Genomic DNA, 27,704 nt, shown 5'->3' with positions numbered 1-27,704 from the left:
TAGCTTTGAGCCAGGGAAAGGAAAAGGCTCCAGCAGCATTAGTCAATCCCCTGGGAAGAATCCACCTGTCACTGCCACTACACTTTTCTCTTCAACTCTTCTCCCTTGTCCTTAAAAGAGATTTTTAAAATTCCTTTGTTGTTCAGTCGTGTCTAGTTTCTTCATGACCCCATTTGGGGTTTTCTTGGCAAAGATACTGGAGTAGTTTGCCATTTCTTTCTCCAGCTCTTTTTACAGATGAGGAAACTGAGGCAAACAAGGTTAAATAACTTGTCCAAGTTCACAGCTAGTAAGTATCTGAGGCCGGATTTGAATTTACGTCTTCCTGACTTCAGACCCAGCATTCTATCCACTGTACCACCTAGTTGCCCTTTAAAACTCCTATGTTATCAGAAGACTTTACCTACAAGTCAAACAAGATGACCTCTGAGGTCCTTTCCAACTCTTGAGACTCTATATATCTCTGGACTTTGAAAGATCTTTTAGCCCAGCCTCTGGATTATCCAAACGAGGAAAAAGAGGCCCAAAGAGGGGAATTGATTTTGTCCAGGACCATATTGATTTTAATGGTCAGAAGAAGGATTTGAACCCAAATCTTTCAACTCCAAATCTAGAGTTATTTCTACTATGTTGAAAGTGTTGTCCCTCCTTCCCTGTGACTACCTATCTCACTCATCAGAGTAGCTATTCCATGAGTTTCATGCTGAGTGCCCCCGTAATTCGGCTTTCTTCTTCCTTGCCTCCACTCCCAAATTAAACAAGAACAGATCTGCTTGACACGTGGACTATAAATAGTGTGAAATCATAGGGGCTGAATGAAGTCATGTCAATGACGTAGTCGATGGCATTCCTCCAGGGTAATTGTTCTGACCACTTGTGGTTGTCATCTGGCAGGTCTGGCAGTATAGATATCCTGCTATGTCCTGGCTGAAGTACAAATGGGTAATGGCATACTGCCTACCTAAAACTGTGCTTGTACTTTTAATTAGATAATGGGTTCTGCCCTGTGGGCAGCTGCTGCAATATTTGGCTATCGTCTTCCAAATGTTGTGCATTTGGTGACATATCCTCTTCTGTGTAAAATGAAATATTACACTATACAGACTACTGTACAGGATTAGAGCCTCTTCTGATTGCACTAACACCAGTCCCTTCCCTCTGTTGATTATCTCCTTTTTACCCTGTCTATATCTTATTTGTACATAGTGATTTATATGTTGTCTCCCTCATTAGACAGTAAGCTCCCTGACAGCAATGACTGTCTTTCGCCTTTCTTTTTTTTAAGGCAATTGGGGTTAAGTGACTTGCCCAGGGTCACACAGCTAGTGTCAAGTGTTTGGTCTGAGGCCGGATTTGAAATCAGGTCCTCCTGACTTCAGGGCCGGTGCTCTATCCACTGCGCCACCTAGCTGCCCCTCTTTTGCCTTTCTTTGTGTCTCCAGTGCTTAGCACAGTGCCCAAAAGATAGTAGGAGCTTAATAAATGCATACTAACCAGCTAGACTGTTAACTAGGTTTATAATCAGACCTCAATTGACTTCTCACAGCTTCATATCTATCCTACAATAGATCTTGCTTAGGGGCTCTGTCACTTACTAGCTTCATGACAAAGGGTAAGTCACTTAATCACTGTGGGCCTCTTTTGAAAAACAAGGGAACAACAGTTCTATGTGACTTCTTAGTTCCTTCCAATTAAAAATGTCTCTGAGCCACTGATTCCCTGTCATGCTGTCCACAAAGTGTGTGCCAGACCTCCTCTTTACTGAGTTAAACATATATCAGTTAAATGAACACTTGTCAAGCACCTAATAGATAGATGCAAGGCACTAAACTATGCTTGGTGAATATAAATATGATTATACCGCAGACCTTGCTCCAAAGAAATACAACATTTTAATAGTGCTCCAAGCCACTACCTGGTCTTTGGCTCAAAACTACTCACAGTAATGATTCATTAGAAATGTTACTCAAGAATAAAGATAATCAAATTTTTGTACTTGTATTTCCAGCACCTTTCACAGTATCTGGCACGTAGCAGGTGCTTAATCAATGTTAGTCAATTGACTGAATGATCAGAACATAATTTTGTGGCCCATTCCTAAGAGCAATTAAATTGATATTGTTTGGGGGTCAAGGAAGGGAGGGTATAGAAAATAATTGAAAAAGAGAATTGATTAGATTCTTTTATCCATATTACTTCCTAGATTTAACAGCAATTGGCCACTAAATGAGGGATTTTTGTAATAAATTGACTGCCATTCCCAGTGAGTAGAAAAACACAGACCATGGACAGAATTTATGCATCCTAATGAACTTTAGTGAAAAGTACTCTTTGTGTCTAATAGAGGTCTTGGGAAGGGCTGGAGATAAGATGGTACAGCTGTGAGTTCCCCTGTGTCTTAAGATGTGTCTTCACAGCTTTTTAGACAGCACAGAGGCCTATGGTCTCAGATCAACTTCTGTGGAATAACAGTTCCCAGATGGCTCATGAAGGTCATAGCACTGCAGATGAGTAGTAAGTACCTAAGATGGTTCACCAACTTTTTTTTAATATACACAAAAGGTTCCATCCTAAATATAGGATAGTGATATTTCCATTTTCTTGTTCAAAGAAATTCTAAGGTAGTAGCTAGGGTGGCACACATCAGACAAGAACGAATATCTTTTGTATCTTGCTTTGCTTAGGACATAGAAATCTGTTACTTACAGCAATGGTCTTCGCACTTTTTTGATGGCTCACGCCTATCAGTAAAATATTTTTGAGTATATACCCATAATATATGTATATTTATTTATAAATTATATATATATATGTGTGTGTGTGTGCATGTGTGTGTACATATATGTGTAATACTATACTGGTATATTATATACTTTATAAATTATACACAAAATTTTAAAAGATAAAAAAATGAAATAAACATTAAAATAATTTTATTTAATGGTAAAAAAAACTTTCTTGTTCTTACCAAAAAAATTATTATTAATGAAATATTTCCATTTCTACCTTGACAACACTTCTTGCCTCTGGCCCTTTCTCTCTACTCACATAGTCACCACTTCAATTATCACCTCTCAACTAGATTACTGGAGCAGTTTCTTAATTGTTCTCCCTTTCTCAAATCTCTCACAACTCCAGCCCATTTTACACAGGGCTGCCAAAGTAATTTTCTTAAGAACAGATTTGCCCATATCACCCACTGCTCAACCAAACCCAGTGGCCTCCCATTGCTTCTAGCATGGAATATAAATTCTTCTTTTTAGCTTTAAGCTCACCCCACCCTACCTTTCCAAGCTCATTGGACATTATTCTTTGACCTGCACACTTCAATGCAGTCAAACTGATCTTCTCTCTGCTCCTTACCAACAGTATTCCATCTACCACCCAGGGGCCTGGAATTCACTCCTTCCTTACCTTTGCTTAATAGAGTCCTTCCCTTCCTTTAAGATGCACCTAAAACACCTTCTTCCGTGTGATGACTTTTCTGATCCTCCCTACTGTTAGTGCATCCCAAGCTACCTTGTATTTAAATATTTTGTGTGTATGTGCACATTTAAATGTCTTTATTGCTTTATGTTTATATTATATTTTTTATAATTCCTTGTCATTGGGGCCAATAAAATGTAAACTCATTGTGAGTTAAGATTATTTTATTCTTTGTATTTGTATCCACAATGCCCAGCATATAGAAAGTGCTTAATAAATAGTTGATTGCTTGAGTGACTGAATGAGAGCAATGTAACTTAATGTGTTTCATTGGTTTTTTTAAATCTTGGTTTCACATTTTGCAGTAGAGTGATTCTAAGGTCTGATTCTAAGTTCAATTTATTTCATTCCTTGGTTTTGATGGCTAACATTTTACTAATGCTTAGCACAGTGCCTAGCACATAGTAGGTGCTAAATAAATGTTTGTTAATTGGTCAACTGATTGATTGAGACATGGAACACCACCCCAAGAACTAAATATGTTTCACACAAAGAACAATGAAAGGGAGATGGTTGGTGCAAACAGACTGTAACATATAATCAACAAAGAACTCTGAAGAGCAAGAATAAAGGATGTCATCAAATAATTGTATGACAGGAAGAGAAAATGGGCTGGTTACATGGCAGAAGCAAGGGATGACAGGTGGATGGCCAAAGAACTCCACTAGAACTGTCTAACGGAGTGGGGGAAGGGCACTCCCAAATCAACAAGATCATTAATCTGTTTGAATTCACAACTGTCAGAACTGAAAAAAGATATGAGAAGATCCAAATGGAAGAAGTGCATCTCTGACTGAGCTTAAACCGTGATTCTCAAGTTTTTTGTTGAAATTTAGCTAGTAAATTTCTGTTTTCCCTGATGTCATTCAGTTGAACTTGTAAACCCTCAAGGCAGGCTTGACTTTAATCTATTTGCCAAATAGGTTCAAAACCCGTTAAAATTCTTGGTTTGGAAGATTTTTTTTAAACAGGTTGGAAAATTTTGTTTCCAGTTTTTTAAAGTGTTGAAATAGAAGAGTTTTTATAAGTCATTGTTTCACATACCTTTCAACAACAAAGGCTTAGTTTTTAAATGTCTCTGAGGCTTCATAAAATCGTTAGATAACAATTGCAGAGAATAACGTGCACTTTGGGCAAGGTTTGTTGTGAATGAAGAACAATAATCATAAATCCACATTTCAAATAATCTTGATAATCTCACATTTTTCATTCAACTCTTTCTCAGATCTCATGAAATCATTTGTTGTCTTCCCTTCTTATTACAGTTGATGAAGAGCCCATTATTATTATTATCTTATTAAAGAGCAGTAACATCAGCTTGGCTACTTTCTGCTTGATCTGTGCTCACACTAGTATTATTTTTGATCCACAGGCTCTTTGCAATAAGTTTTTTGAATTAATTGTTGATTTTGTGAGCTAGCCTAATTAAAACTAGGTAACATGCCCCATGAATTCACTTAATTACACATCCATAAACTGCAATGTGTCATAATATGCTGACAATAATCCAATGAGTAGAGACACCACTGTCCACCATTCCTTGTTGTGAAACTCTCACTCTTCCCTCAGAATTCCTCCAGTACCATATATCACATGTGACTATATAACATATAGACAGATACAGGCCAAATGTCAGATACAGGCTAATATGTGTGTACACTTATGTGTGTATATGTATATTTATGTATGTATATATACATATACATATATATGTAAAGCTTAACTTCTTTCTGATTTTTTCAGATGAAAAATAAGTAGAAATGCTGATATTTTCTCCCGGCACTGCAGTTTATCTTTCTGTGTACCTCCTAGGGTGTATGCATCCTGTTTTGGAGACCATTGTCTATAAGAACTAAGAGAAAGAAAGAAAGAAAGAAAGAAAGAAAGAAAGAAAGAAAGAAAGAAAGAAAGAAAGAAAGAAAGAAAGAAAGAAAGAAAGAAAGAAAGAAAGAAAGAAAGAAAGAAGAAAGAAAGAAAGAGAGAGAGAGAGAAAGAGAGAGAGAGAGAGAGAGAGAGAAAAAAAGAAAGAAAGAAAGAAAGAAAGAGAGAAAGAAAGAAAGAAAGAAAGGAAGAGAGAAAGAAAGAAAGAAAGGAAGAAAGAAAGAAAGAGAGAAGAGAGAAAGAGAGAGAGAGAGAAAGAAAGAAAGAAAGAAAGAGAAAGAAAAAGAAAGAAAGAGAGAAAAGAAAGAAAAGAAAGAAAGAAAGAAAGAAAGAAAGAAAGAAAGAAAGAAAGAAAAAGAAAAAAGGATTTCATTTGAGTATGTTGAGCATTATCTTAATTTTTAAAAATGGAGAGATCTTCTCAGAAGTTTAATAATGACCACAACAAATTGACTAGGTAAGCTGGAGATTAAACTGTTAGGAGAAATTAAACTCTTAACAAGGTATTCTTTTTAAATATTTTGTATCATTGAATTTAATCAGCCTATAATTTACATCAGGGAAAGGGAATATAAATTTTGTTGAAGGCCCTTGGGGGGCTGGGAAAAAAAATGAAGGGAAACTCAGCAGTAAATTACATGACAATAAGTTAATTAGTTAAGAGTACAGGAGTTTTTTTTTTTTAAAGATGGAGAAATATTTATCAACTTGATTATATTTTTAATTAAGAACATAGAACATTACTCAAATCTAACAGAGTATTCTAATGAGTTTTCTTTATCTCCAGATAGCTTTGACCACTGCCAGGAGGGAATGCCCTCAAAGCACAATTAGTTTTCTTAATGTTTTAATGATTTCTTTTGTCTTTACAGTCAGTCATTTCATTTACATTCCCAGACTGAACAGTCACTTGCAACAAAGCAAAAACATCCAATACAGTGACTGTGTCTGACAATATATGCAATAATCTGCCGTCATATCACCCACAGCTCTGATATGAGGGAAGGGCTGTACTTCCATTATCTTTTCCCTGGGGCCTTCATTGATTTTTCACTTATCCAGTTTGACTTCTTTTTAGTAAACTTTTTATTTACATTGTTGTAATCATTACATTATTTTATTCTGCAACAGTTAAAAAAAAGGTTCCTATTTTCTTTAATTCCTCATATGCTTGCTATATCTCACACACAACCAAAAGTGTACTAGACCAGCTCTCTGGCTTTCCAAGAGTTAGAGCATTAATTCTCAGTGTGAGCACTGACAACTCAGAAATAGGCAATTACTATGAATTAGGACTTGATTTATTGTTTTGTTGATGTCTAGACTAAAGAAAGTGTTAATATTTTCCCCTTCTATATAAAACAATAAAAATTCTTCCTTGCATACCTCTTTTATATGAGATTTTCCCCATTCTTCCTCTCCATTCCCCCTTCTCCCAGTATATATCTCTTTCTCAGCCTTTCATTTTTCTTTTTGATATTATTGCAACTAATAGACTCATACCTATAACCTCTGTCTAAGAATGCTCCTTCTAACTGTCCTAATGATGATAAAGTTCTTGGAAGTTACATGTATCATCTTTGCATTTGATAATATAAACAGTTTAACTTTATTAAGTTCCCCATGATTTCTCACTTATATTTACCTGTTTATGCCTCTCTCAAATCTTTTTAAATGTCAAATTTTCTACTAAGCTCTGGTCTTTTCATCAGGAATACCTGATTTTATTAAATGATTTTTTCCCCTCTATAATTATACTCAGTTTTGTTGGATAGGGTTATTCTTGGTTGTAATACTAGCTCCTTTGCCTTCTGGAATATTATATTCTAAGCCCTCTGCTCCTTTAACATGGTAGCTGCCAAATCTTGTGTGATCCTGACTGTGGCTCCATAGTGTTTGAATTGTTTCTTTCTGGCTATCTTCAGCGTTTTCTTCTTGACATAGGAACTCTGCTATAATATACATAGGCGTTTTCATTTTGTGATCTCTTTCAGGAGGTGATTGGTGAATTCTTTTCATTTCTATTTTGCCATTTGGTTCTAAGATATCTCAGCAGTTTTCCTTCATATTTTCTTAAAATATGATGTCTAGACTTTTTTTATTATGGCTTTCAGGTAGTCCAATGATTCTTAAATTATATCTCTTTGATCTATTTTCCAGGTCATATATTTTTCCAGTGAGATATTTCACATTTTTTCTATATTTCATTCTTTTTATTCTGTTTCATTGTTTCTTGATGTCTCATGGAATCATTAGCTTCCACATGACCAATACTAATTTTTAAGGAATTATTCTCTTCAGTGAGATTTTGTACCTCTTTTTCCATTTGGCCAATTCTGCTTTTCAAGTTCTTTTCTTCAGTGAGATTTTATGCCTCTTTTACAATTTGGTCAATTCCATTTTTTTTTAACAAGTTATTTTCTTCTATGTTTTTGTTCATCTTTTACCAAGATATTATTTTTATTTTCATACTTTTCTTGCATTGCTCTCATTTCTTTTCCCAATATTTCCTCTACTGCTCTTGATTTTTAAATTTTTTTTTGCTCTTTTTTAGCTCTTTCTTTAGCAATTCTATTAATTCTTGTTGTGCTTGTGTCCAATCCGCATTTTTCTTTGAGGCTTAGCTTATAGATGTTTTTACATTGTTGTCTTCTTCTGAGTTTGTATCTTGAGCTTCCCAGTCACCATAGTAGCTTTTTATGGTCAAGTTCTTTGCTGCTATTGTTGTTGTTTTCTCATTTTTCCATCCTATTTCTTAACTTTGGACTTTATGTGGATAGAAACAATGTTCCATGGTAAAAATAATTACTCTGTGTCTCACATTGTGAGTTCCAATTCTACCCTTTGCTGTCCTTTTGATTGTCCTATCCTCCATTGCTGGAAGATTTTTATATGAGAGAGAGAGAGAGAGAGAGAGAGAGAGAGAGAGAGAGAGAGAGAGAGAGAGAGAGAGAAGGTGAGAGCTATCCCTAGGAAACATCTGACTCCATCTTCTTTCCAGGATCCCAAAACATGTATTTTTGATGAAAAGACAATATCGCCTCCACTTAAAGGAGTTACATCTTCCTCTTGAGATTGTACATGTTGATGCTAGCCTAGATCCTGAGAGATAAGGGGAAAAAACCTTCAGTTTCCTAGTTTTAGAAAGAAAAGGCCTCAGCTTATCAATAAAGATGCATATAAATGTGTGCATGGAAATAGACATTCTCTAACAAGCCATATCAATGCATTCACATTCACCGAAGAAAGATGAAGATGCCAGTTACAAAAACCCACAAACATATCCTTATCTATGTTGTGAAAAGGAGTATGTTAACTACAAACTAGGTGTTACAGAATGCACAACAGCAATCACAGTTTAGCTGGCCCTATTATATGTACCCACTCACTGAATATATCCAATTTGATCCAGTCAAGATTTATCATGTGGCCTCCTATCATAGTAAGCACAACTTACTTAAAATAGAAAGCATTATTTACCACAAAAGTATCAAGTGACAAACAGCATAGACTACATTAAAAGCAATCACTGCCCCCTTGCCGCCTCTTTAGCCCATGGGTGGCCAGGACCAGGAGTCTTTTGTTTCCTCTCCCCATCACCACCCGATATCTGGGTACTATGAGCTAGGGAACAGACAGAGTCTAACAGTTGCCTGTCAGATGACCACCAAAGCTAGAAAGGCTTCTTGTCTGGCCTAGGGGTGAAATACATGTCTGTAGACTGAGGATCAGACCAGCTAAGTTTGGAGAAACTCATCACTGAGCTTGACTTGCAAAGGGATGTATTTTCAGTAACTGGAGTTCTCAAAGGCTATCCATCTAAAGTTGCAGATGAAATCTGTATTATTGGAGATACTACCCACAATGATAAAATCACAGATCCTTGAAAAATTACAGCAATCACTTTTATAACATACAAGTGTTTGAAGATCCATGAAAGCCTCAATGAAGAGGTGGAATTGGGGCTGAGCCTTGACAAACAGTTACAGAATTCAAGAGGCAAAGATAAGGGATGGAGAAGAGCCCATTATAAAGCAAAGAAGACACTGTGTGGAACACACAGAGATAGCCAGTTTGGCTGAAACAAGGAGTAGGTGAAGGAGAGTAATATGAGGTACTCAGCCCCCACAACCCCTAGCTTCAAATGTCCGACTCAACCATCACCACCTCCATAAGATGTTTCCTGATTTCCTCAGAGGACAGCATTCACTCTCCAGTCCTATCCTTCTGTTGGACCTCTCTTTTTCTCAATGTAACTTGTGCGTATGTGTGTACTTATCCCAAAAGGATAATGGAATTTAGAGCAGAAATGGACCTTAGAGATCATCTAGTGTAAGGGGTGGTTATGAAATCACCTGGATCACCCTACTTGGCCCTAATGCATTTACCAGTGAAATCCATTATCCATTGTTCACTATATGGGAAGGAGGCCTGAGAACCTGTTCAAATAGGCTGAGGTTTTTGGTCGCACTTCTTGGCCCTTTGCAAAATCAGGAAGTTGGAATTGGAATTAGGTAAGAATCTGAAAGCTCTGAAGAGTCCAGAGGATTTTGGATTCTCCACCTTCCTGTCAGCATTGTAGCAGCATCCCCAGGACAATGGGTCAGTGAAGCTGGGGTCAGTGTCTGCATCAAGAGCCAACCATAGACTGGATAAAAACTCTAGGCTCTACAACTAGCTCAGCAGGAAAAAAAAAAAAAGATATATTGTACTTAAGGGGAACACCTTGAGGACCCTAGCAAAAGGAATTCCAGGACCTGTGAGTTTCTTTTGCCAAAACCTCTAGGTTTGAGCCAACTTTCCCTTGAACTCTCTCTTTCCCCTCCCTCTCTCTCTCTACATACATACATATACATATATACATATGAGTGTGTATGTGTGTGTGTGTGTGTGTGTGTGTGGATAAGGCAGTGTGACACATACTTTTGGGGGAAATTATTTTTATTAACTGTTCTTAAGATACCAATTTAGTAAACACTCTTCTAAAAGCTAATTAAGACTGGCTACTTGATTATCATTAGAAAAAGCATACCGGCAGGGGCTAATGAGATATAACATTAGAAAAAAAAGCAAATCCCAACCCCTCAAGGCTAACCGTAGATCCCTAAGGGGAAGTAGTAACCAGAATCCTTACGATTTAATTTAGCAGTGTGAGTGGGGATTGGTAGAGTACCTTTGAATGGCTGATCTCCAGTGCTGCTAATCTCCCATCAAAGTGTTGCTACCTTGACATACTTTAATAAACTCTTTTTAATTCTCAAAAAAAGACTACCTTCAAAGGATCAACTACATAAGCTAATCCCTTCATTTTGCAAAAATGAAGAAACTGAAATCCAGAAAGGGGAAAGGATAAAGTAAACTAAAGAATTATAGTTCCAGATTCAGAAAAGACCACCTAGTCCAACCAATGCCCTCCTTTTACAGAGGAGGAAAAAAACCCAGAAGAGGTTGTGACTTGCTCAAAGTCACATAGTAAATGACAGGGATTCAAACCCAAGTCCTCCGGCTCTAAATTCAGAGCTCAATGTGGGGAGGAGAGGAAGAAGCATTTATATAGTGCCAGTCATTGTGTAAGTACTTTACAAATTTCTCATTTTCATCCTCACAACAACCGTAGGAGGTAGGTCCTATTATTATCCCCATTTTACAGTTGAGGCAAACAGAGGTTAAGTTAAGCCCAGGGTCACACAGCTAATACATGTCTAAGGCTGGATTTGAACTCAAATCTTCTTGACTTCAGGTCTAGCACTCTATCCATTGCACCACCAGCTGTCTCTTTCCTATATCTAGATCTTTGCTCTCTAACTTTTTCCCTTTACCTGTTGAGTGTCTAATCATCCTCTTTCTAGCCCAGCCCAAACATCACCTCCTCTAGAAGCCTTCCCTGATCTCTCTCATTGTCAATGACCTTTTCATACTTGGAAGTGATACAGGACTGGTTATATCTCTCTGATGTGCATATGTATCATCTCATAATTATGTGTGTGAAGTCTCTTTTTTAGACTTTGGATTCCACAGGGGCAGGAATCAGTTCTTGTCTAAACTTTATATCTCCCTGATCATCCCTATCCCACCCCCTACCTCCACACTCAACAAAAGGCTGTGCACGCAATCAACACTTAACACATGTTTATTGAATTACTCAACACTTTTCTCTCAGAGAAACTTGTAGCACCAATTCTTTAGTTAAGGTAGAGGAGAAGCTAGTCATCTCTATTAGAGGACATACCTGTGGGATCATTTTCTCTGTCACCTGGAGGCATCATGGTACAGTGCAAAACGAGGAGCCCTGTGTTCTAGTTTAGGTCGTGCCACAAACTCTCTTAACTCATTTAAACACTATTTGTTGACCTCAACACTTCACCTCCCAAATCTCTCTCCCACTTCTGCACATTTGTCTACGCCATCCCTCGTTCCTGCACACCCCTTATCTTCTCGGCCTCAAGGCATCCTTAACTTCCTTCAAGTTTTAATTCAAATGTCACCTCCTCTGAGAAGCCTTTCTTGATTTCATCTCTCACTTCCTCCAGGTAGTGCTAACTTCCTCAATTTACCTTGTATGATATTTATTTGTGAACATGCACTATCCCTCTCCACCCCACCTCCAGTAGAATATGAGCTTCTTACGGGTAATTTTTTGTCTGGTTTTAGTTTAGGTTTTGGTTTGGGTTGGTTTCCCTAGTGCCTAGCATAATGCTTTGATCCTAGTAGATACTTTATGAAGGTTTGGTGAACTGAATTTGAGTGACCTTTACAGAGTCACTACTGCTCTTCGGGGCCCAAGTCCTTCCTTTGAAAACTGAAAATGTTGCTTTAGGTATTTTCTGAACTCTGACATTTTATATTCTCTGCTCTAAGGTTCCTTCCAGGTCTGACATTCTGCGTGCTATGTTCTAAGGTTCCTTCCTGCTCTGTCAGTGTGTTCTATATTCCAAGATCCATTCCAGCACTGACATTCTATGTTCTCTGCTCCAAGACTTCCTCCAGATCTGACATTCTCTGTACTACATTCTAAGGTACATTTCAGGCCTGACATTCTGTGTTCTATGCTCTAAGGTCCATTCCAGCTCTGACATTCTATCTTCTCTGCTCTAAATTCCCTTCCAGCTCCAGACATCCCAGCTACTAAGGTCCCTTCCAGCTCTAATGTTCTATGTTCTATGCTCTAAATTCCCTGACAGTTCTGATATTGTGAATGTGTTCCAAAATCCATTCCAACCCTAACATTCTGTGTTCTCTGTCTAAGGTCCCCTGCTCTGCCAGTCAATGTTCTATATATCCTAAGGCCATTTCCAGCCCAAATAGTCTCTAAGAATAAGGCCACTACTGTTCTAGCTCTCAGTGCACCATCCAAGAATCATTTCTTCTGTCTCTGCCTATGAAGAGGCTTCAGCAATATTTACTCCTCTTCTAACCAATAGAAAGGAATGAACACTGGAAGGGGGATGTACTGTTGTATCAGACATCACACACACACACACACACACACACACACACACACACGCAGCATAATTAACTGTCTTAAGAGCTCTAAGCCTCAGCCAGCTGTGAGCTGGGAATAATCAAATACCTTGAAGGCAGGGCCCGGCGGTGATGGCTAAGGAAGCAGCAGCGGCCGGAGCAGCGGTTTTAGGAGAACATGATTGAGGGTTTCCAGTTTTGCAGACAAAACCAGCAGACCCTCAGTTGTCAGGCTTTCCTGGGCGACACAGAGCCCAGCCAGCCTTCCACAGAAGAAGGAATGTCTCCCCTCCATCCCCATTCTCACTGAGGGAGCTGCCATCCCGAGGCAGAAAGGGAGGGATGCACAACTGGTTCATCTGAGGGCTTCCCTTTGTTCGCTGCTAAGGAGGAGAGATCGCCTGGCGGTGAGTACACCTTCCAGCCTTTTGGGTCTGCGGAAGGAAAGAGCTGTCTGGAGATGTTTATTGGCTACCGCCCTTTTATTTTTTCCACCACTGCCTCTTCTCGGGTGGCCAGGGAGCCCTGGCAAAGATGGATCGCATCCTCTGGCAAAGATGGATCGCATCCTCTGCATCTCGCAGGGCAGGCATCAGCCAGCTATCAGAACCAAAGGAAAAACATTCCTAAACAGCCATTAGCCCAAATCAATTCCCTGCTAATCATCAGCGACGGGAAAGATGAGGGATCTGCCGCGTTTGGAGGATGGATTTACGGGTTCGGTTAATACCTGAATTCTCCCCCAGGAAGGGAGGCCTGCAGGATGCTTCGGTCTCCATCCATTTCCTATTTGGAACAAGTGAAGTCTTTTTTAAAAGCCATCATAAGCGGATTTTAAGGGGATAAATTTTTTTTTTCCGGGAGGGGGTGGGTTGAGAGAAGGCAGCTTAAAGAACTAGATTCCCGGGTAGAAACACAAAGAGATGATTATTTACTTTTTAAATTAAATTAGTCAGTATGCATTACGTATCTACTGTTTGCAAGCCCTTTATTGGAAAGTGTATTCGTGGGGGTTGGAGGTGGGAGTGGGGTAGGGGGAGGTGCATTAAGCCAGGAAGAGAAAACAAAAAGAAGAGAAAGAACATTGTTCCCCCAAGAAGCTTACAGATTACGGTGGTTTCCTCTAATGCTGTTGTATTGAGAGGGCAACTGAAATGACATTCACAAAAGCATACAAACAGGTATATGTCAACATTGCATTAAGGTGTGTTCTTAAGTGGGGAATGGACCCAGACTAGCCTTAACCGATGGATCATGGGGTGGCAGAGCCAAAAGGAACCCTAGAACATAGAATACTAGCACTGGCAGGGATCTTAGAAGGGAAAACACAGAATGCCAGGCCTAAAAGAAACCTGAGAACCTAGTATGTCAGAGCTGGAATGGGACTTTAGAAAAATAGCTGATATTTGTCTAGTGTCTCAAAGTTCACAAAGCATGTCACATGCAAAATTTTATCTGAGCCCCATCCTTGAAGTAGGTAATAACATCTAGTGTTATATAGTACTTTGAGGTTGGCAAAATACATATGTTAACTCATTTTTACAAAAGAGGAGAAAACTCAGGCAGACTGAATGATTTGCTCAGGGTCACACACTGGTTAACTGGCTGAGACGGTATTTGAACCCAGGTCTTCCTAACTCCAACACCAGTCCTCTATTGACAACTCTGTATTGTTTTGCAATGTTAGAATGTTAGCTCAAATGAGATACATGTAAAATATTTTGCAAACTTTCCAGCACCATGCAAATGTGAGTTATCACTACTGGAGTTCAGAGAGACCTCAGAAAGCATCCAATTAGACCCCTTCATTTTACAAAGAAAACTGAGGTCTAGAGGGTTTGGAAACTGCTCCCAAATCACACAAGGCATAACTAACAGTGCTGAGATTCAAACTCAGGTCCTTCAATTCCAAATTTGGTGTGCCTTCCCTTACACCTGCCTCCGTCCATGGAGGAGGTTAAAATACATTAATTATTCAATGCCATATGTTCCTTTCTTAGATGACACCCACGTTGTCCTCCTGAAATCTGGGTCTGAATGCACCCCCTAGATGCATGATGTATATTGTAGCTGGCTTGTTTTATATTGACAGTATGCTTTGGGATGACACAGGTCCCTGTGGAGTGAAGACAACTTCAGATGTGGGGCTTGAAAGGCTTTCTTTGTGGAAGGCTTTAGCACTTTCTTCCTGTGACACTATATTGAATAGAAACAGAGACAGAAACACAGTGTCTGCTACAGGCAAACTGAAATGGAGGCTTCTGCCCCATGACTTGAAATGAATTTTTCATTTATTTAAACCTTCCCCTAAAAACAACTGCAGGAGGAGAAGGAGAATATAACTGATTTTTATTTTGCTGCTTTCTCGCCCCTGCTCTCCCCTACACGTCCCAGCAGAGGTAAGATTGCAAGTGACATATGCTGACTATACTGTCTTCCTACACTTCCTCCACAAATGATGATCAGATTCTCAAAAGAGAAAGTCAAGCTATTGGTCTGGGTCTCTTTTCAAACCAGAGTCTATTTGAAGCTGATTGGCTTTTCCCTGGAGGTTCTCACAGAAATATTATCACAGGGTCATTAAAAAAAAGGGATAACCTTCCTAGAGACCAATCCACTCACTTTATAGAAAAAGAAACTGAGAACCAGATCAGGACTTACCCAAGATCACCAATATTGTTGTTGTTCATCCTTCATTTTTGAAGAAGACGATTCACAGTGTTGGAGTCAGAGTATAGTGTGTTTGGCTGTGGCTGATCAGTCCAGCATGAGTTCAGAAGGCACTACCACAGAGTGGGCACAATATAATCAGCCACACAGCAGATAGAGAACCAGGCCTGGAGTCAGGAAGACTCATCTTCCTGAGTTCAAAAGTGGCCTCGGATTCTTACTACCTGTGTGACTCTGAGCAAGTTCTTTTAGCCTTGTTTGCCTCAGTTTCCTCATCTGTAAAATAAGCTGGAGAAGAAAATGGCAAACCACTCCAGTATCTTTGCCAAGAAAACTCCAAATGGACTCAATGAAGAGTAGGATATGACTGAAAAATCACTGAAGAACAAAATAATGGGTGAGAGTTGAGTCCAAGTTCTTTGGCTAAAACTTAAGGGCTCTTTTGAGGACTTCTAGCTGCCTTCCTGGAAGCGTGAGAAGGAGTGGGGCTGGGTGAGCTCCTGAAGCACTACTTTCAGTAACAGTAAGGTGCTGTTGCTGTTTACATTCACTCTGAGCCAATCATAATCCTCTGAGAACAAAGGATAAACAACAACAACTAGGTGCTGGGGAAGTGTTGTTATGGGGGAAGGTGCCATGAGACAAAAAAAAAGAGTGTGAGATGGAGAGCTTAAGACAAACTTGTCCACTTCCCACTTTGTCCACAGGTCTTCAACAAACACTACTACTGAGAATCATTCAAAAGGCAGCCACAGATTGTCAAGGTCTAGTTCACTCTAAGTGATTTCTACAAAATGACCCTGTGGAAACAGAGTAGTGGAAAGAGCACCAGTTTGGGAATCTAAAGATCTGGACAAAGTCTCTTCCTCTCTCTAAGTCTCAGTTTCCTCATCTATAACATAAGTGGGCTTGATGAGGTGCCTTAAACATAGGAGACAATAAATATTTGTTGAATCTAACTGAAATCCCTTTCAACTCTAAATCCCAACTTTTACTCACTCATTCAACAAACATGTATTAAGCACCTACTTGTGGGCAGAGGTAAGTGTGTGCTACTGTGCTAGATGGTGAGGGAAATTCGAAGCGTAGATAAGACTCTTTCCCTACCTTCGTGGTACTCACAGAAAGACACCAATAAAAATAACTACAATGCACAATATGACATGATACACACATTAAAAAGGCACAAAGTGTTATGTGGAGTCTGAGGGGGCAAGTAATTACCAACTGTGAGGAATCAGATAAAGCTTCCTAAAGGAGGAAGCATTTTGAACTGGGCATTGATGTTTGGGTAAGCTACTGCAATAGATGCATCAGGCAGTAGCAAAGGCTGGTATTGATTAATGGCAGCGGGACGAGAGAAGAGGATGTGGATGTAAAAAATATTATGACAGGACCTACTGAAAATGAGAGCTGGGAGAGAGTGGAGAGGCAAATATTACTTATTAGTTGTGTTATCTCAGGCATGACACTTAACCTCTCTGGATCTGTTTCATTCTCCAGAGAGTAAAGGGATTCACTCACATGATCTCCAAGGATCCTTCCAGCTCTAGCATTCTCTGATGTCATGACACTGACGATATGATGCCAAGTGAAGTTCACAATAATTCCTCTCTCCCTATTTCCATCCTCCATTTCAGACCCCTCCCTGTTTCAAGCTTTCTCTATCCCTGTTCCACTACCATGGGGACCACGGAAGCCACCCTACGAATGGGAAATGTGGACGTGAAGGAGGAATGGCAGGATGAAGACTTCCCCAGGTGTGTCTTTCAACCTCTGCTATTAAGAATTGGGGGGAGGGGAGAATGTAACATTTCTACCATGTGGGCTACTTCTCCAGAGAAGTACAGTATAATAACAATAATTCAGAGGCTCATGAATCTCTAGCATTTTAAGGTTTGTGAAATTCCCTGAGACTCAGGGAATTGTAGTGACTTGGCCATGGCAACACAGCTAGTACTCAATGGAGCCAGAATATAAACCCCGTTCTCCTGACTTTGGTCCACAGTTCATCCTACAACACACTCTCTCTCTTGCAAGTCAGGCTTCCCAGACCCTAGTCTCTGAGCTAGAATTTATTAGATTTAACAGGAATTACACCCAGCAAAGTTCCCATGTAGACTCTTTCTGCTCCAAAAACCTATATAGCCCTGGTTGGCAATACTACTTGTCTACATTTCTTCCATTCATTTACTGATATTTTTGAGTGTGATAACATGCAAGCTACCTCTCCTAAAGAAATTTGTTTTGGGCCCCTGTCTTTTAAATTTATCTTTTTCTCTTCCAAAGCCTTTAGTTGTACCATTAATCCTTCTTTCCATGGTGCAAGTAGAAGTCAGAAAATTAAATTCAATCCAACAAACATTTTATGAGTCCACTCTGTATAAAGTACTGTACACAAAGATCATAGGATCACAGATTAAGAACTAGAAGGGACCTTAGAGGTCATCCGGTCCCACTCCTTCATTTTGTAGATGAAAAATTATGGACCAGAGAAATTAAAAGACATGCCACATAGTAAGCACTATGTGAATGCTAGTTGTTATTTATTATTGTCATCATCATCATCATCATCATCATTATTATTATGCCCAAGATCAGGCAGTCAGAAGGTTGGCATAGGATTTGAGTCAAGGTCCTGTGACTCCATGATAAACCCAGATTTCAAGGGACTTACAATCTAATATGGGGAAGAATACATACACAAATCTTTATGATGCAAGAAAGAGGTCTAAGAAAAGCACTATGGGAAGTTTGGGGAGAAAGTGGCCACTTTCACCTAACAAGTTAGGAGTTCCCTGAGGAAGTGGTATCTGAGCTTATCCTTGAAGACAGAGGAAAAGACCTATACCAGAATACTGAGTGGGGCCCCTGATCAAAGTCAGAAGTCTTTGAAAACTAATGCTTAGTCCCCTTTAGTACAGTATTCATGGCATAGAGGGAAAAGGTAGAACAGTCAGGGAGCCTGGGTTCTGTCCCTTGTTCTTTTACTAGCTCCTTTTGTATCCACAGACAAGTCACTTCCTCTCTCCAGAACTCAGTTATCTCCATCTGTAAAACAGGGAGAAAGTCCTTCACATTACTTAAATTAAAAAAAGCCTCATAGACCTTAACATGCCATCGAAATAGGAGTTATACTAACAATAGCCAGGTGTCCTTCGGCCTGAGATGCTAAAGCTGAAAGTCCTAGGCAAAACCTGGAAACAAAAGCCAATGTGTGGCTGGAAAACCACACCACTTCTTTGATCTCCTGTTGGGTGCTTCTGATTTCTTGCTGTTTAGGTTTTCGATCCCAATTATTGACTTCTAGGTCTGGGCCCGAATGCCAAAAGGCCATATCATTCATTCCCCTTTCTCTAAGTACCATAGAATTTAATCCTTCGTACGCACATGAATATTCATGTGAGAAGTGTGTCATTTACCTAAGGGATCAAATATAAACTCCTCTATTTGGCCTTCACAACCCAGCCCCAACCTACTTTGCTAGCTATATTAGTCATTCAGTTGAATCAATTTTTGTGGTTGCCCTCAAGGAGTTCACAATCTAACAGGGGATGCAACAAGAAAAAAAAATATGTTCAAACAAGCTTTATGTAGGAGAAACAGAAAACAAATAAGAGAGGGAAGGCGCCAGAATTTAGAGGAATTGGGAAAGGCTTCCTACAGAAGGTGAGGTCTTACTCAGATCGCGCTTAGAGGAAGCCAGGAGGTGTGGATGAGGAAAGAGAGCATCGTGAACCACAGCCAGAGCCAGAGAAAATGCCTGGAGCAGAGAGATGGTTCTCACACGAAGCAATCCAAGTCCCATCCCCATCCATACCTGTGTATCAGATTGGAAGGCTCTCTTTCTTCACCTCTACTCTCAGAATTCCTTGTTTCCTTCAAGGGATAACTCAAGTGTCACCTTCTACATGAAGCCTTCCCTCATCCTCCCCAAATCCTTTTATATCTATCTTGTATACAGCAATATACAGTGGCAGTGCGGTATAATATAGGGAGTTAGATATGGATTCAGGAAATACCAGAATCAGGAAGACCTATTTTCAAATCCTACCTCAGGTACTAACTATATGACCCATGGCAAGTCAGTTAACCTCTCTCTCAATGTCTCAGTTTCCTCATCTATAAAATGGGGGAGTAGGGTAACTCTAAGGCCTCTAAAGGGTTTAGCTCTAAATCTATGATCTTGTGATCCCTCACTAGACTAACTAGACTATAAGTTCCTTGAAGGCAAGAACCATTTTGCTTTTTTCTTTGTAACTCTTATGCCTAGTACAGTGCCTGGCACACAATTATCGCTTAAGTGCTCATTGATTAACGTAATTCACTCTACCTGTTGTACTGTTGCTATTATTATTACTATTACTATTAAATAGCTATGTTACAAATATTATGTTAAAAACACCATATCTGGTTTTTGTTCTGATCCTACTTAACCATGTGACCTTGGACAAGCCTCTCTCCTCTCTGGGAGGCAGTTTCTGTAACTATAGAATAAGAAATTTGGATCTGATGAACTTCAAGCTGCTTTTCAGCTCTGAAATGCTGCGATTCTATGATTCTCTGATTTTATTATTATTGATAGAAATGGCTCAGACGTATGGAGTGTTTTAAGGTTTAAAAAGTGAAATGCAGCCTAATACAGTGGAAAAATCTCAGATTTGCAGTCAAGGGACCTTGGTTCAAATCCTGGTTCTGCCACTTATTTCCTGCATGCCCAGAAGCAGTCACAACCTCCCTGGGCTTCAGTTTCTTCAAATACTCAATGAGGAGAGTAGATTTGATGCTCTCTAAGGTCTAGATCTAAGATTCTAGGCGTTCTCCATAGTTCCCCTGAGAAGTAGGATGGGACAAGTATTATCAGCCCCCATTTTTGCAAATGAGGAAATGGGACCACTTGCCCAGATTCAAACAGGTAACATCAAAAGCAGGTTTTCAGGCAATGCTTTGCCTTAATTCTGCAGTAACTGGATAGAACTTATCTGTAAATGCACACTGAGAACCAGCTCAGAAAGTTTGATATTGTGAAGAGACAGATATTGGGAGGGGAGATGGTGCCCAAGTGGATTTTCCTGGTAGCAGCTGCAGCGATTGCCCCTCGAGTGTCAGTAACTCAGTGTTTGGAGGACAGTGGGCTTCTTGTCAAGTTTTAGTCTCTAAGTACAATCTTTTTGCCAACTCAGTCTTAAATTAAGAAGAGCTTTTGTTTCCCTATTCTCCAAAATGAGCTTAACTCCATGTAGGAAGGTTCCAGCTGCAGGCTTGATGTTGGTATCACTGTCTGCCTCCACGGGACTGGGAATTCTATTGGACCCAGCTCGCTGGTCCTTCTTGGGGGTGCTCAAAGGGGATTTTAAAGGTGGAAAGTGCCTGAAAGATCATCCACTCCAATCCCCTCCTTTTACAGATATGAAAACTAAGGACCAGAAGGGTAAAGTAATATTTCCAGGGTCATACAGAGAGTGGAGAGCCGAGCTAAGATTCAAACTTGAATGGAGATCTTCTGGGTGATTATGTTTGCATGTTTATAAGCATAGAAAAATGACTTGAAGTGAATCAAGATGAGATGAGATGCTATCACCAGTCTTTTCAGAACTTGAAATATTCATAATGGCATTTGTATAACGGTCTGATATAGCAGTTGAATAAAACAGTTTACCAAGTGTTTAACACACATCATTTCATCTGATCTCTGCAACCCTCCTATAACAGATAGAGTACAATATTATCATTCTCAGTTGATAGATGAGAAAACCAAAGCACAGAGCCATTACGCCAGTCAACTAGCACTTATTAAGTGACTACTGTATGCTAGCTACTGTGCTGAACTGTGGGGATATAAAGGCAAAAAAAAATCACAGTCTAATGGAGGAGACAACATGAAAACAACTGTATATAAATAATATATGCAGGATAAGTTGGAGAAAATATCAGAGGAAAGGTACTAAGATTAAGGAAGACTGGGAAAGGCTTTTTGCAGACTGGCTGAGATTTGAAGGAAGCCGGGGAAGGTCAAAGGCAGAAATGAGGAGGAAAGGCTGTTCCGAGCACAAGGAACAGCCAGAGAAAATGCTGTGTTGCCCAAAGTCATCTAGCTAATAAGTGGCAGAGATGGCTTCTAGACCCAGGTCTTTTAAATCCAGGCCCTTTTTATAGAATCTCAGGAGCCCAGAGATCTCAGACCATCTAGTCCCACCCGTACCTGAATAGGAATCCCTTCTATACTACCCCCAATAAAGAGTCATTCAACCTCTTAGTCTACGCCCATTTCACTTCTGAACATTTCTAAGAATTAGTAAGTACTATTGCTAGTTCCACCCTTTGGGACCAAGCAGAACAAATTTAATCTGTCTTCTACAGGACAGCTCTCCAAATACTTAATGACAGTTGACATGAACCCCCTAAGTCTTCTCTTAAGCTAAAAGATCCCTGGTTTTTCCAACAGATGCTCTAATGGACTGGTCTCCAGTTTCTTCCCCATCCTGGTTATTTTACTCTGGACATGTTCCTGTTTGCCAATGTCCATTTTAACCTGAACCATCTTAAACTGATCTCAGTATTCTAGATGTGGTCAAGGACAACATGACTCTCCTCTCCTCATCTTCTGGATCCTATCTCTCTTTAAATGAAGCCTGAACTCACGTTAGCTTTTTTGACTGCTATATCTCACTCACATTTAGCTTGTAGCCCTCAGATTATAGGACCATAGAATTAGGACTGGAAAGGACCTTAGAAGCCATCCAATCCCTTCATTTTACAGATGAGGAAACTGAGGTACCAAAAGGTTAAGTCACATAGCTAGTACATGTCTGAGGTGGGATTTGAACCTAAGTCTTCCTGACTTTTAAGTATGGTATCCTTTCCATTATCCATCATACGCATTGACTCTCAGAAATCTTCCTATCTTCCTCTTTCTCACCTGTGTCACTGACCCCTCCCTCTCCCTCTACCACCTGCATCTCTAACTCCACCTTTACAACACCTATATGTATATTGTCTCCCCTCCATTAGTAGGCTCCTTAAGGACAGGGACTGTCTTGCTTCTATTTGTATCCTAAGGGCTAGTCATCCTATCCCCAGTCTATCCCTTCTCCAAACCATCCTTCATGCATTGCCTGAATAATCTTCCTAATGGGCCACCTATGTTCATACTCAGTAAGCTTCTGTGGCTCTCAATTGCCTGTTGAATAAAGTGTAAATTCTTTACATTGGCATTCAAGGCCTTTCATCATTTGCCTGCAACCTACTGGTCCAACTTTACCTCATTCCATTGCCCTTCACATATTCCACATTCTGCTGAATCTATACTGTCTCCTATTTCCATGCCAGATTCCTCTCCTGCCTCTGTTTCTCTGTGTGCTGAAATGAGCTCCCTACCTCTCTTCCCATTTCTGTCTGTTGAAGTCCCTAACTACATTCAAAGGCTACTTTCTCCATAGAGCCTTCTTAGAACCCACCAGGTGAAAGCTGTCTCTGCCAAGGGCACACTAATAACTGTTTAATAATAAGCTATCCAAAAAAAAGTTCATACTTTTAAATTTAATCTGCATTATTAACATTTTTCCGCCACCTTCTTAAGTCTAGACAAATAGCGAAACAACAAATCAATCCTTGATTTGCAGTGTTTGCTGATTTCTGAGATGTAAAGGCTCACACTGAAAATTTAATAATTGGCTTTCACAAACCAATCCAAGCTGGCTCCAACACATTCCTGGTCTCTCTCTCCTCAGATTTCTCATAGCCCTTTGCCTAGGTCTCCTCTTTGCACTTACTCTGGTCTTCCTGGTATCACAGTTGTTAGCGTATTTGGCCTACCCATTAGACTATATCTGGTCTTTGAGAGCTTATACTGTGTCATATCTGTTGGTCCTCAGTGCCAATTATAGGCTTTGCATATAATATACTTTTTGTGGAATTGAATTATCCATTAAAAATCAGAATGAGGTACATTTTTGGGCATGGCCAATGTGGGAATTTGTTTTGCTTGACTCTGAATATTTGTTAAAAGGGTTTTTTTTCTTTTTTTAAATTGTTTGATGATAGGAGGTGGGCAGTGGGAGGGAGAGAAAACAAATTTGTATTGGTTGAAAAAATAAAATTATGTTTAAAAAAATTAATTGTGCAAAAGTAGAATGGACTGCCTTGAGCTATAGTGGATTTCCCTTCTTTAGAGGTCTTTAGGTGGAAGCTGAATGACCATTTATCAGCTCTGCTATAGTGGGAATTCTTTTCATGGATGGGTTGGAACAAATGGCTATATGGAATATGCGGTTGGAATAGATGTATGGGTTAGAATAGACTAGTCCTGCACAGCATACGACCCATGGGTCACGTGAGGCCCACTAGAGGATTTCAGGTGGCCCTCGAAAAATGCAGAGGATGTAAAAGGAAGTAAAGATGTAACAACTGCTTTGTCATGCCCCACTTAACCTGCCTTACATCAGTCACTATTGTGTTGTCATGTAACTTGGCAGGTAGGTTGCCACTGCGCACTCTCTCCTGTTTGTCACGTGACTTGTGGCAACCAACCATTGATGGTCTGTCTCTAGTCTGAGAGAAGTGATTTCATGATAAATTAAAATCTTAAGTAATAAATATAATTGCTATTAATTGAAATTTCTCTTTTTAAAATACAGCTTATTTACAAAATAGTTTAATCATTAATTATACCTTTACTTAGAAAGTGAGCTGGTAAAAACCTATCTCCAGCCTAAAGAAGTTTAGCCTAATTTTGGCCCCTACCTACTGCCAAATTGTGCAGGTCTGGGATAAATCTACGTCCCTTACAACATTCGGATTTTGTTAATTGAATTGAATTGACTTCTGGGATCTGCTTATCTCATCAGTCATCCAGAAAATATTTATTAAACTACCTACTGTGTCAAAACCTCGTGCTCAGCATTCAGAATAGAAGGAGGGAAAAAAAAATCACATGGTTTCTACCCTCAAGAAGCTTCTAATCTAATAGGAGGATGTGACACATGCAAAAACAATTTTTTAAAGCACGTGACATATGGTAGTGTGTGACGGAGGCAAAGGAGAAATTCAGGCAAAGTGTTCTTCAGAAATCTGAGCGGGGAATGATTAGCTTCAGTTGAGGAAATCAGGGAAAATTTTATAAAACAAGGTAGTACTTGTAGAGCTGAGCCTGGAATAAGAGAAGGATTTCAACAGACTGAAATAAGTAGGCAGTATAATCCTGGCCTGAGGGAGGGCCTCCGCAAATGCACAGAGTCTTGAAAAAAAAAATAGGACAATTTTGGTGGGTGATGTAGTGAATTGAGTGCTAGACTTGGAATCAGGAAGAGCTGGGTTCAAATCCTGCCTCAGACATTTGTTAGCTCAATGACCCTGGGCAAGTCACTTAATCTCTCCCAGCCTCAGTTTCTTCATCTGTAAAATGATAGCCTCCAAGATCACTTCCAGATCTAAACCTATAAGCCTGTGGTTGGGAAATATGAAGGATGTAAGGTAAAGTATAAAGGACAACTAGGGAGTGCCATGGTACACAGAGCACTGGACCTGGAATCAGGAAGGCCTGAGTTCAAATCCAGCCTCAGATACTCACTAGCTGTGTGACCCCAAGCAAGAAACTTAACCTCTGTCTGCCTCAGTTTCCTCATCTGTAAAACAGAGAGAATAATAGCCCTTACCTCTCATAGCTGTTGTGAAGACCAAATGAGATCATTTTTGCAAAGTACTTAGCACAGCGGCTGGCCTGTAGTAGGCTCTATATAACTGCGAGCTATCGTCATCATTATGGTTACAATGAAGATGAGTGAGATGAACCACGGCTAGAAAGATGAGTTGCCATTACACTATGGAGGGTCTTATACACCAGGCCAACAGGTCTGTATTTTATTAAAGGAAATAGAAAACCAGTAAAGGCTTTGGGGCAAAGGAATGATGAAGTCAGACCTTCACACAGATACATGTCATTTCAGAGTCAGAACAAAGGGTTCCCAGCAGCACAGCCCAACTCCCTGTGCTTCCAGAGCACAGAGTGCCCACATGGGCCCCAATTTAGAAGAGGCTGGAAAGCAGATCACTGAGTCTGGGACTGGCACGCCAAGAAACAGACTTCCAGTCCATTCCCCCAGAAGAACAGAAAAGAATGAGAGTCACTGGTATAAATAATAATAATAGTCCATACTTGTATAGCAATTTAAGGCAGACAAAGAGCTTCCTCATAACAACCAACCCTGTGAGGCAGGGAGCACATTGTCTACATTTTACGGTTAAGGAAACTGGGCATAGGATCATGGTATGCTGGTAAATGTTTAACTACTGGCTCTCTGGAAAAAAAATGCACACAACAGACGAGTTAAATCTGCATGATTGGCATTCCCTCATCATTTTCCTAAGCCTGGACAAGCTACAAAACAATGCATCAAGCCTTGGTTTGTAGCATCTGCCAGTGTCTGAGTATCAATGCTCACAATGAAAATTTAATGATTAGCCCTTTGAGCTGGTTCAACCTGGCTCCAGCACATGGCTACTAAGGATCATAGAGCTGGAGCAGAAAAGGTCCTCAAAGAGTCTGTAATCTCGCTCCCTCGTTTTACATGTGAAAAAACCGAGACACCTGGGCTAAGTGACTTGTTCAGTGTCACACAGGTAGCGAGCGTCAGAGCTGGGACCTTAACCCAAGCCTTCTGACTCCATTTCCAGCACCCTTCCCTTTGCAACATGCTGCCTACTCCATAGTCACACGACTAATGAGAATTATAGCTAAAACCGGAACCCAGATCTTCTGACTCTGAATCCAGTGCTCTTCCCCGGCCCGACCCACACAGCACAATTGTCCCTCATTTGCTGGAGTGGTCGGTCACAGTCCAGAGCCACAGGCAAGGCACAGAGAGGTCAAACTGAGCACGTGTCTGGTTTGACCTCCACACGTGCAGGGCAGCCAAAGGGCAGTGAAGGGGACGCAAGGAGTCAGGCTCAGAGAGAGGGATGCGGGGGACTTAGGTGTAACCTAAGAAGTAAATGAGCTGAGTAGAGAGGAAGGGATAAGCATCTTCTTCCCTGGAGGATTGTCCTCCTGCTCAAGGCTTGGTGTGCTGGTGCCTCTCCCATTCTGCATTGATGCTGTAGTGATGCCCGAGGGAGGAGTAAGATGCTGGAGCATGCTCACTCGGTTCCCAGCATCTTCCTAGTCAGAACTCATTCACTGCCAGAAAGCCAGTATCTTATAGGGTGAAGCTCAGCGTCATCTGACCAGTACAGACCAAAATGGTGGGGCTGGGGCCTTAAACAAGCTCCCCTGATTCAGGAAATTCAGAAAGGGGAGTGAGGCTCAGGATTCAAGTCAGATCCAAACAAGAGAAGCCAGATCCCACAGGGAGGATTGCCTAAGCATCCTCTTAAAAGGTAAGAAGACATTTTTTTCTTACTTCCTGAGAGAGTCTGTGTTCAAAAAACCCTCTGACATACATTGTCAGCCTCCAGGTGCAATGTGGAAATCACTGGGGTACTTGGAGGTGCTCTGACTTGGGGGGAGGGGAGGGATAATCAGCATCCCCTCATAGCATCAGAGATCAGAGATCTGGAGCTGAAAGGATCCTTGGAGATCATCTAATCTGGGCCCTTTCATTTTACAGATTAGGAAACTAAGGCCCAGAGAGATTAAAGTATTTTCCCAAGGTCACACAGGTAATCAGCAGCAGAGTCAGGATGTGGACCTGTATCTGCTGACTTTAAGACCCAGAAGTTTGGAGTGGGAAAATTTGTTTCATTCAGGCCAACAACAGCTCAGGCCCCCAAAGACTAAATCTTTGGCTTGTCCCATCAGAATGTGATCTCCTTAAGGTCAGGAAAGGTTTTTTCTTTTCTTTGTATCATTCCCAACACCTTCATACATAGTGAATGCTTAATAAATGGCTATTGACTGACTGACTCATAGAGGATACTAGTTTCTAAAGCATGGTTTTCTGTGTTACCTGAAGCAAGTCACACATTCCTTATACCTCGGTTTTCTCACCTGTAAAATGGAGGTGACAATACTGGTACCATTGTTGCTATCTCATTGAGTTGTGAGGAACATACTTTATAAACTTTAAAGCCCTATAGAAATGCAAGCTATTGTTACTGTTTGCTGTGTGACCCTGGCCAAATCATTTCGGCTCTCTGAGCCTCAGTTTTCTCATCAGTAAAATGGGAACTAGACAATCACTAAGGCAGCTAGGTGGCCCAGTGGATCTAAG

General features: G+C 40.2%; 1 protein-coding gene across 1 annotated transcript in view; it reads left to right on the top strand.

Annotated features, from left to right (window-relative positions):
* Positions 1 to 12,827: 12,827 nt before the first annotated feature.
* ATCAY (ATCAY kinesin light chain interacting caytaxin) overlaps positions 12,828 to 27,704 on the top strand; it is a 40,500-nt gene continuing 25,623 nt past the window's right edge. The window contains exons 1-2 of the mRNA XM_020971334.2: positions 12,828 to 13,235; positions 17,139 to 17,258. Of these exons, the coding sequence (XP_020826993.1) occupies positions 17,182 to 17,258 (77 nt within the window). The 5' untranslated portion in view covers positions 12,828 to 13,235; positions 17,139 to 17,181. The remainder of the gene's footprint in view (positions 13,236 to 17,138; positions 17,259 to 27,704) is intronic.

The sequence above is a fragment of the Phascolarctos cinereus genome, unplaced genomic scaffold (genome assembly GCF_003287225.1).
Source record: "Phascolarctos cinereus isolate Bilbo 61053 unplaced genomic scaffold, phaCin_HiC Scaffold_4;HRSCAF=312, whole genome shotgun sequence".
In the NCBI taxonomy this organism is placed as follows: Eukaryota; Metazoa; Chordata; class Mammalia; order Diprotodontia; family Phascolarctidae; genus Phascolarctos; species Phascolarctos cinereus.
The sequence above is the reverse complement of the archived record's forward strand: the minus strand, read 5'-3'. Positions and strand labels throughout refer to the sequence as shown.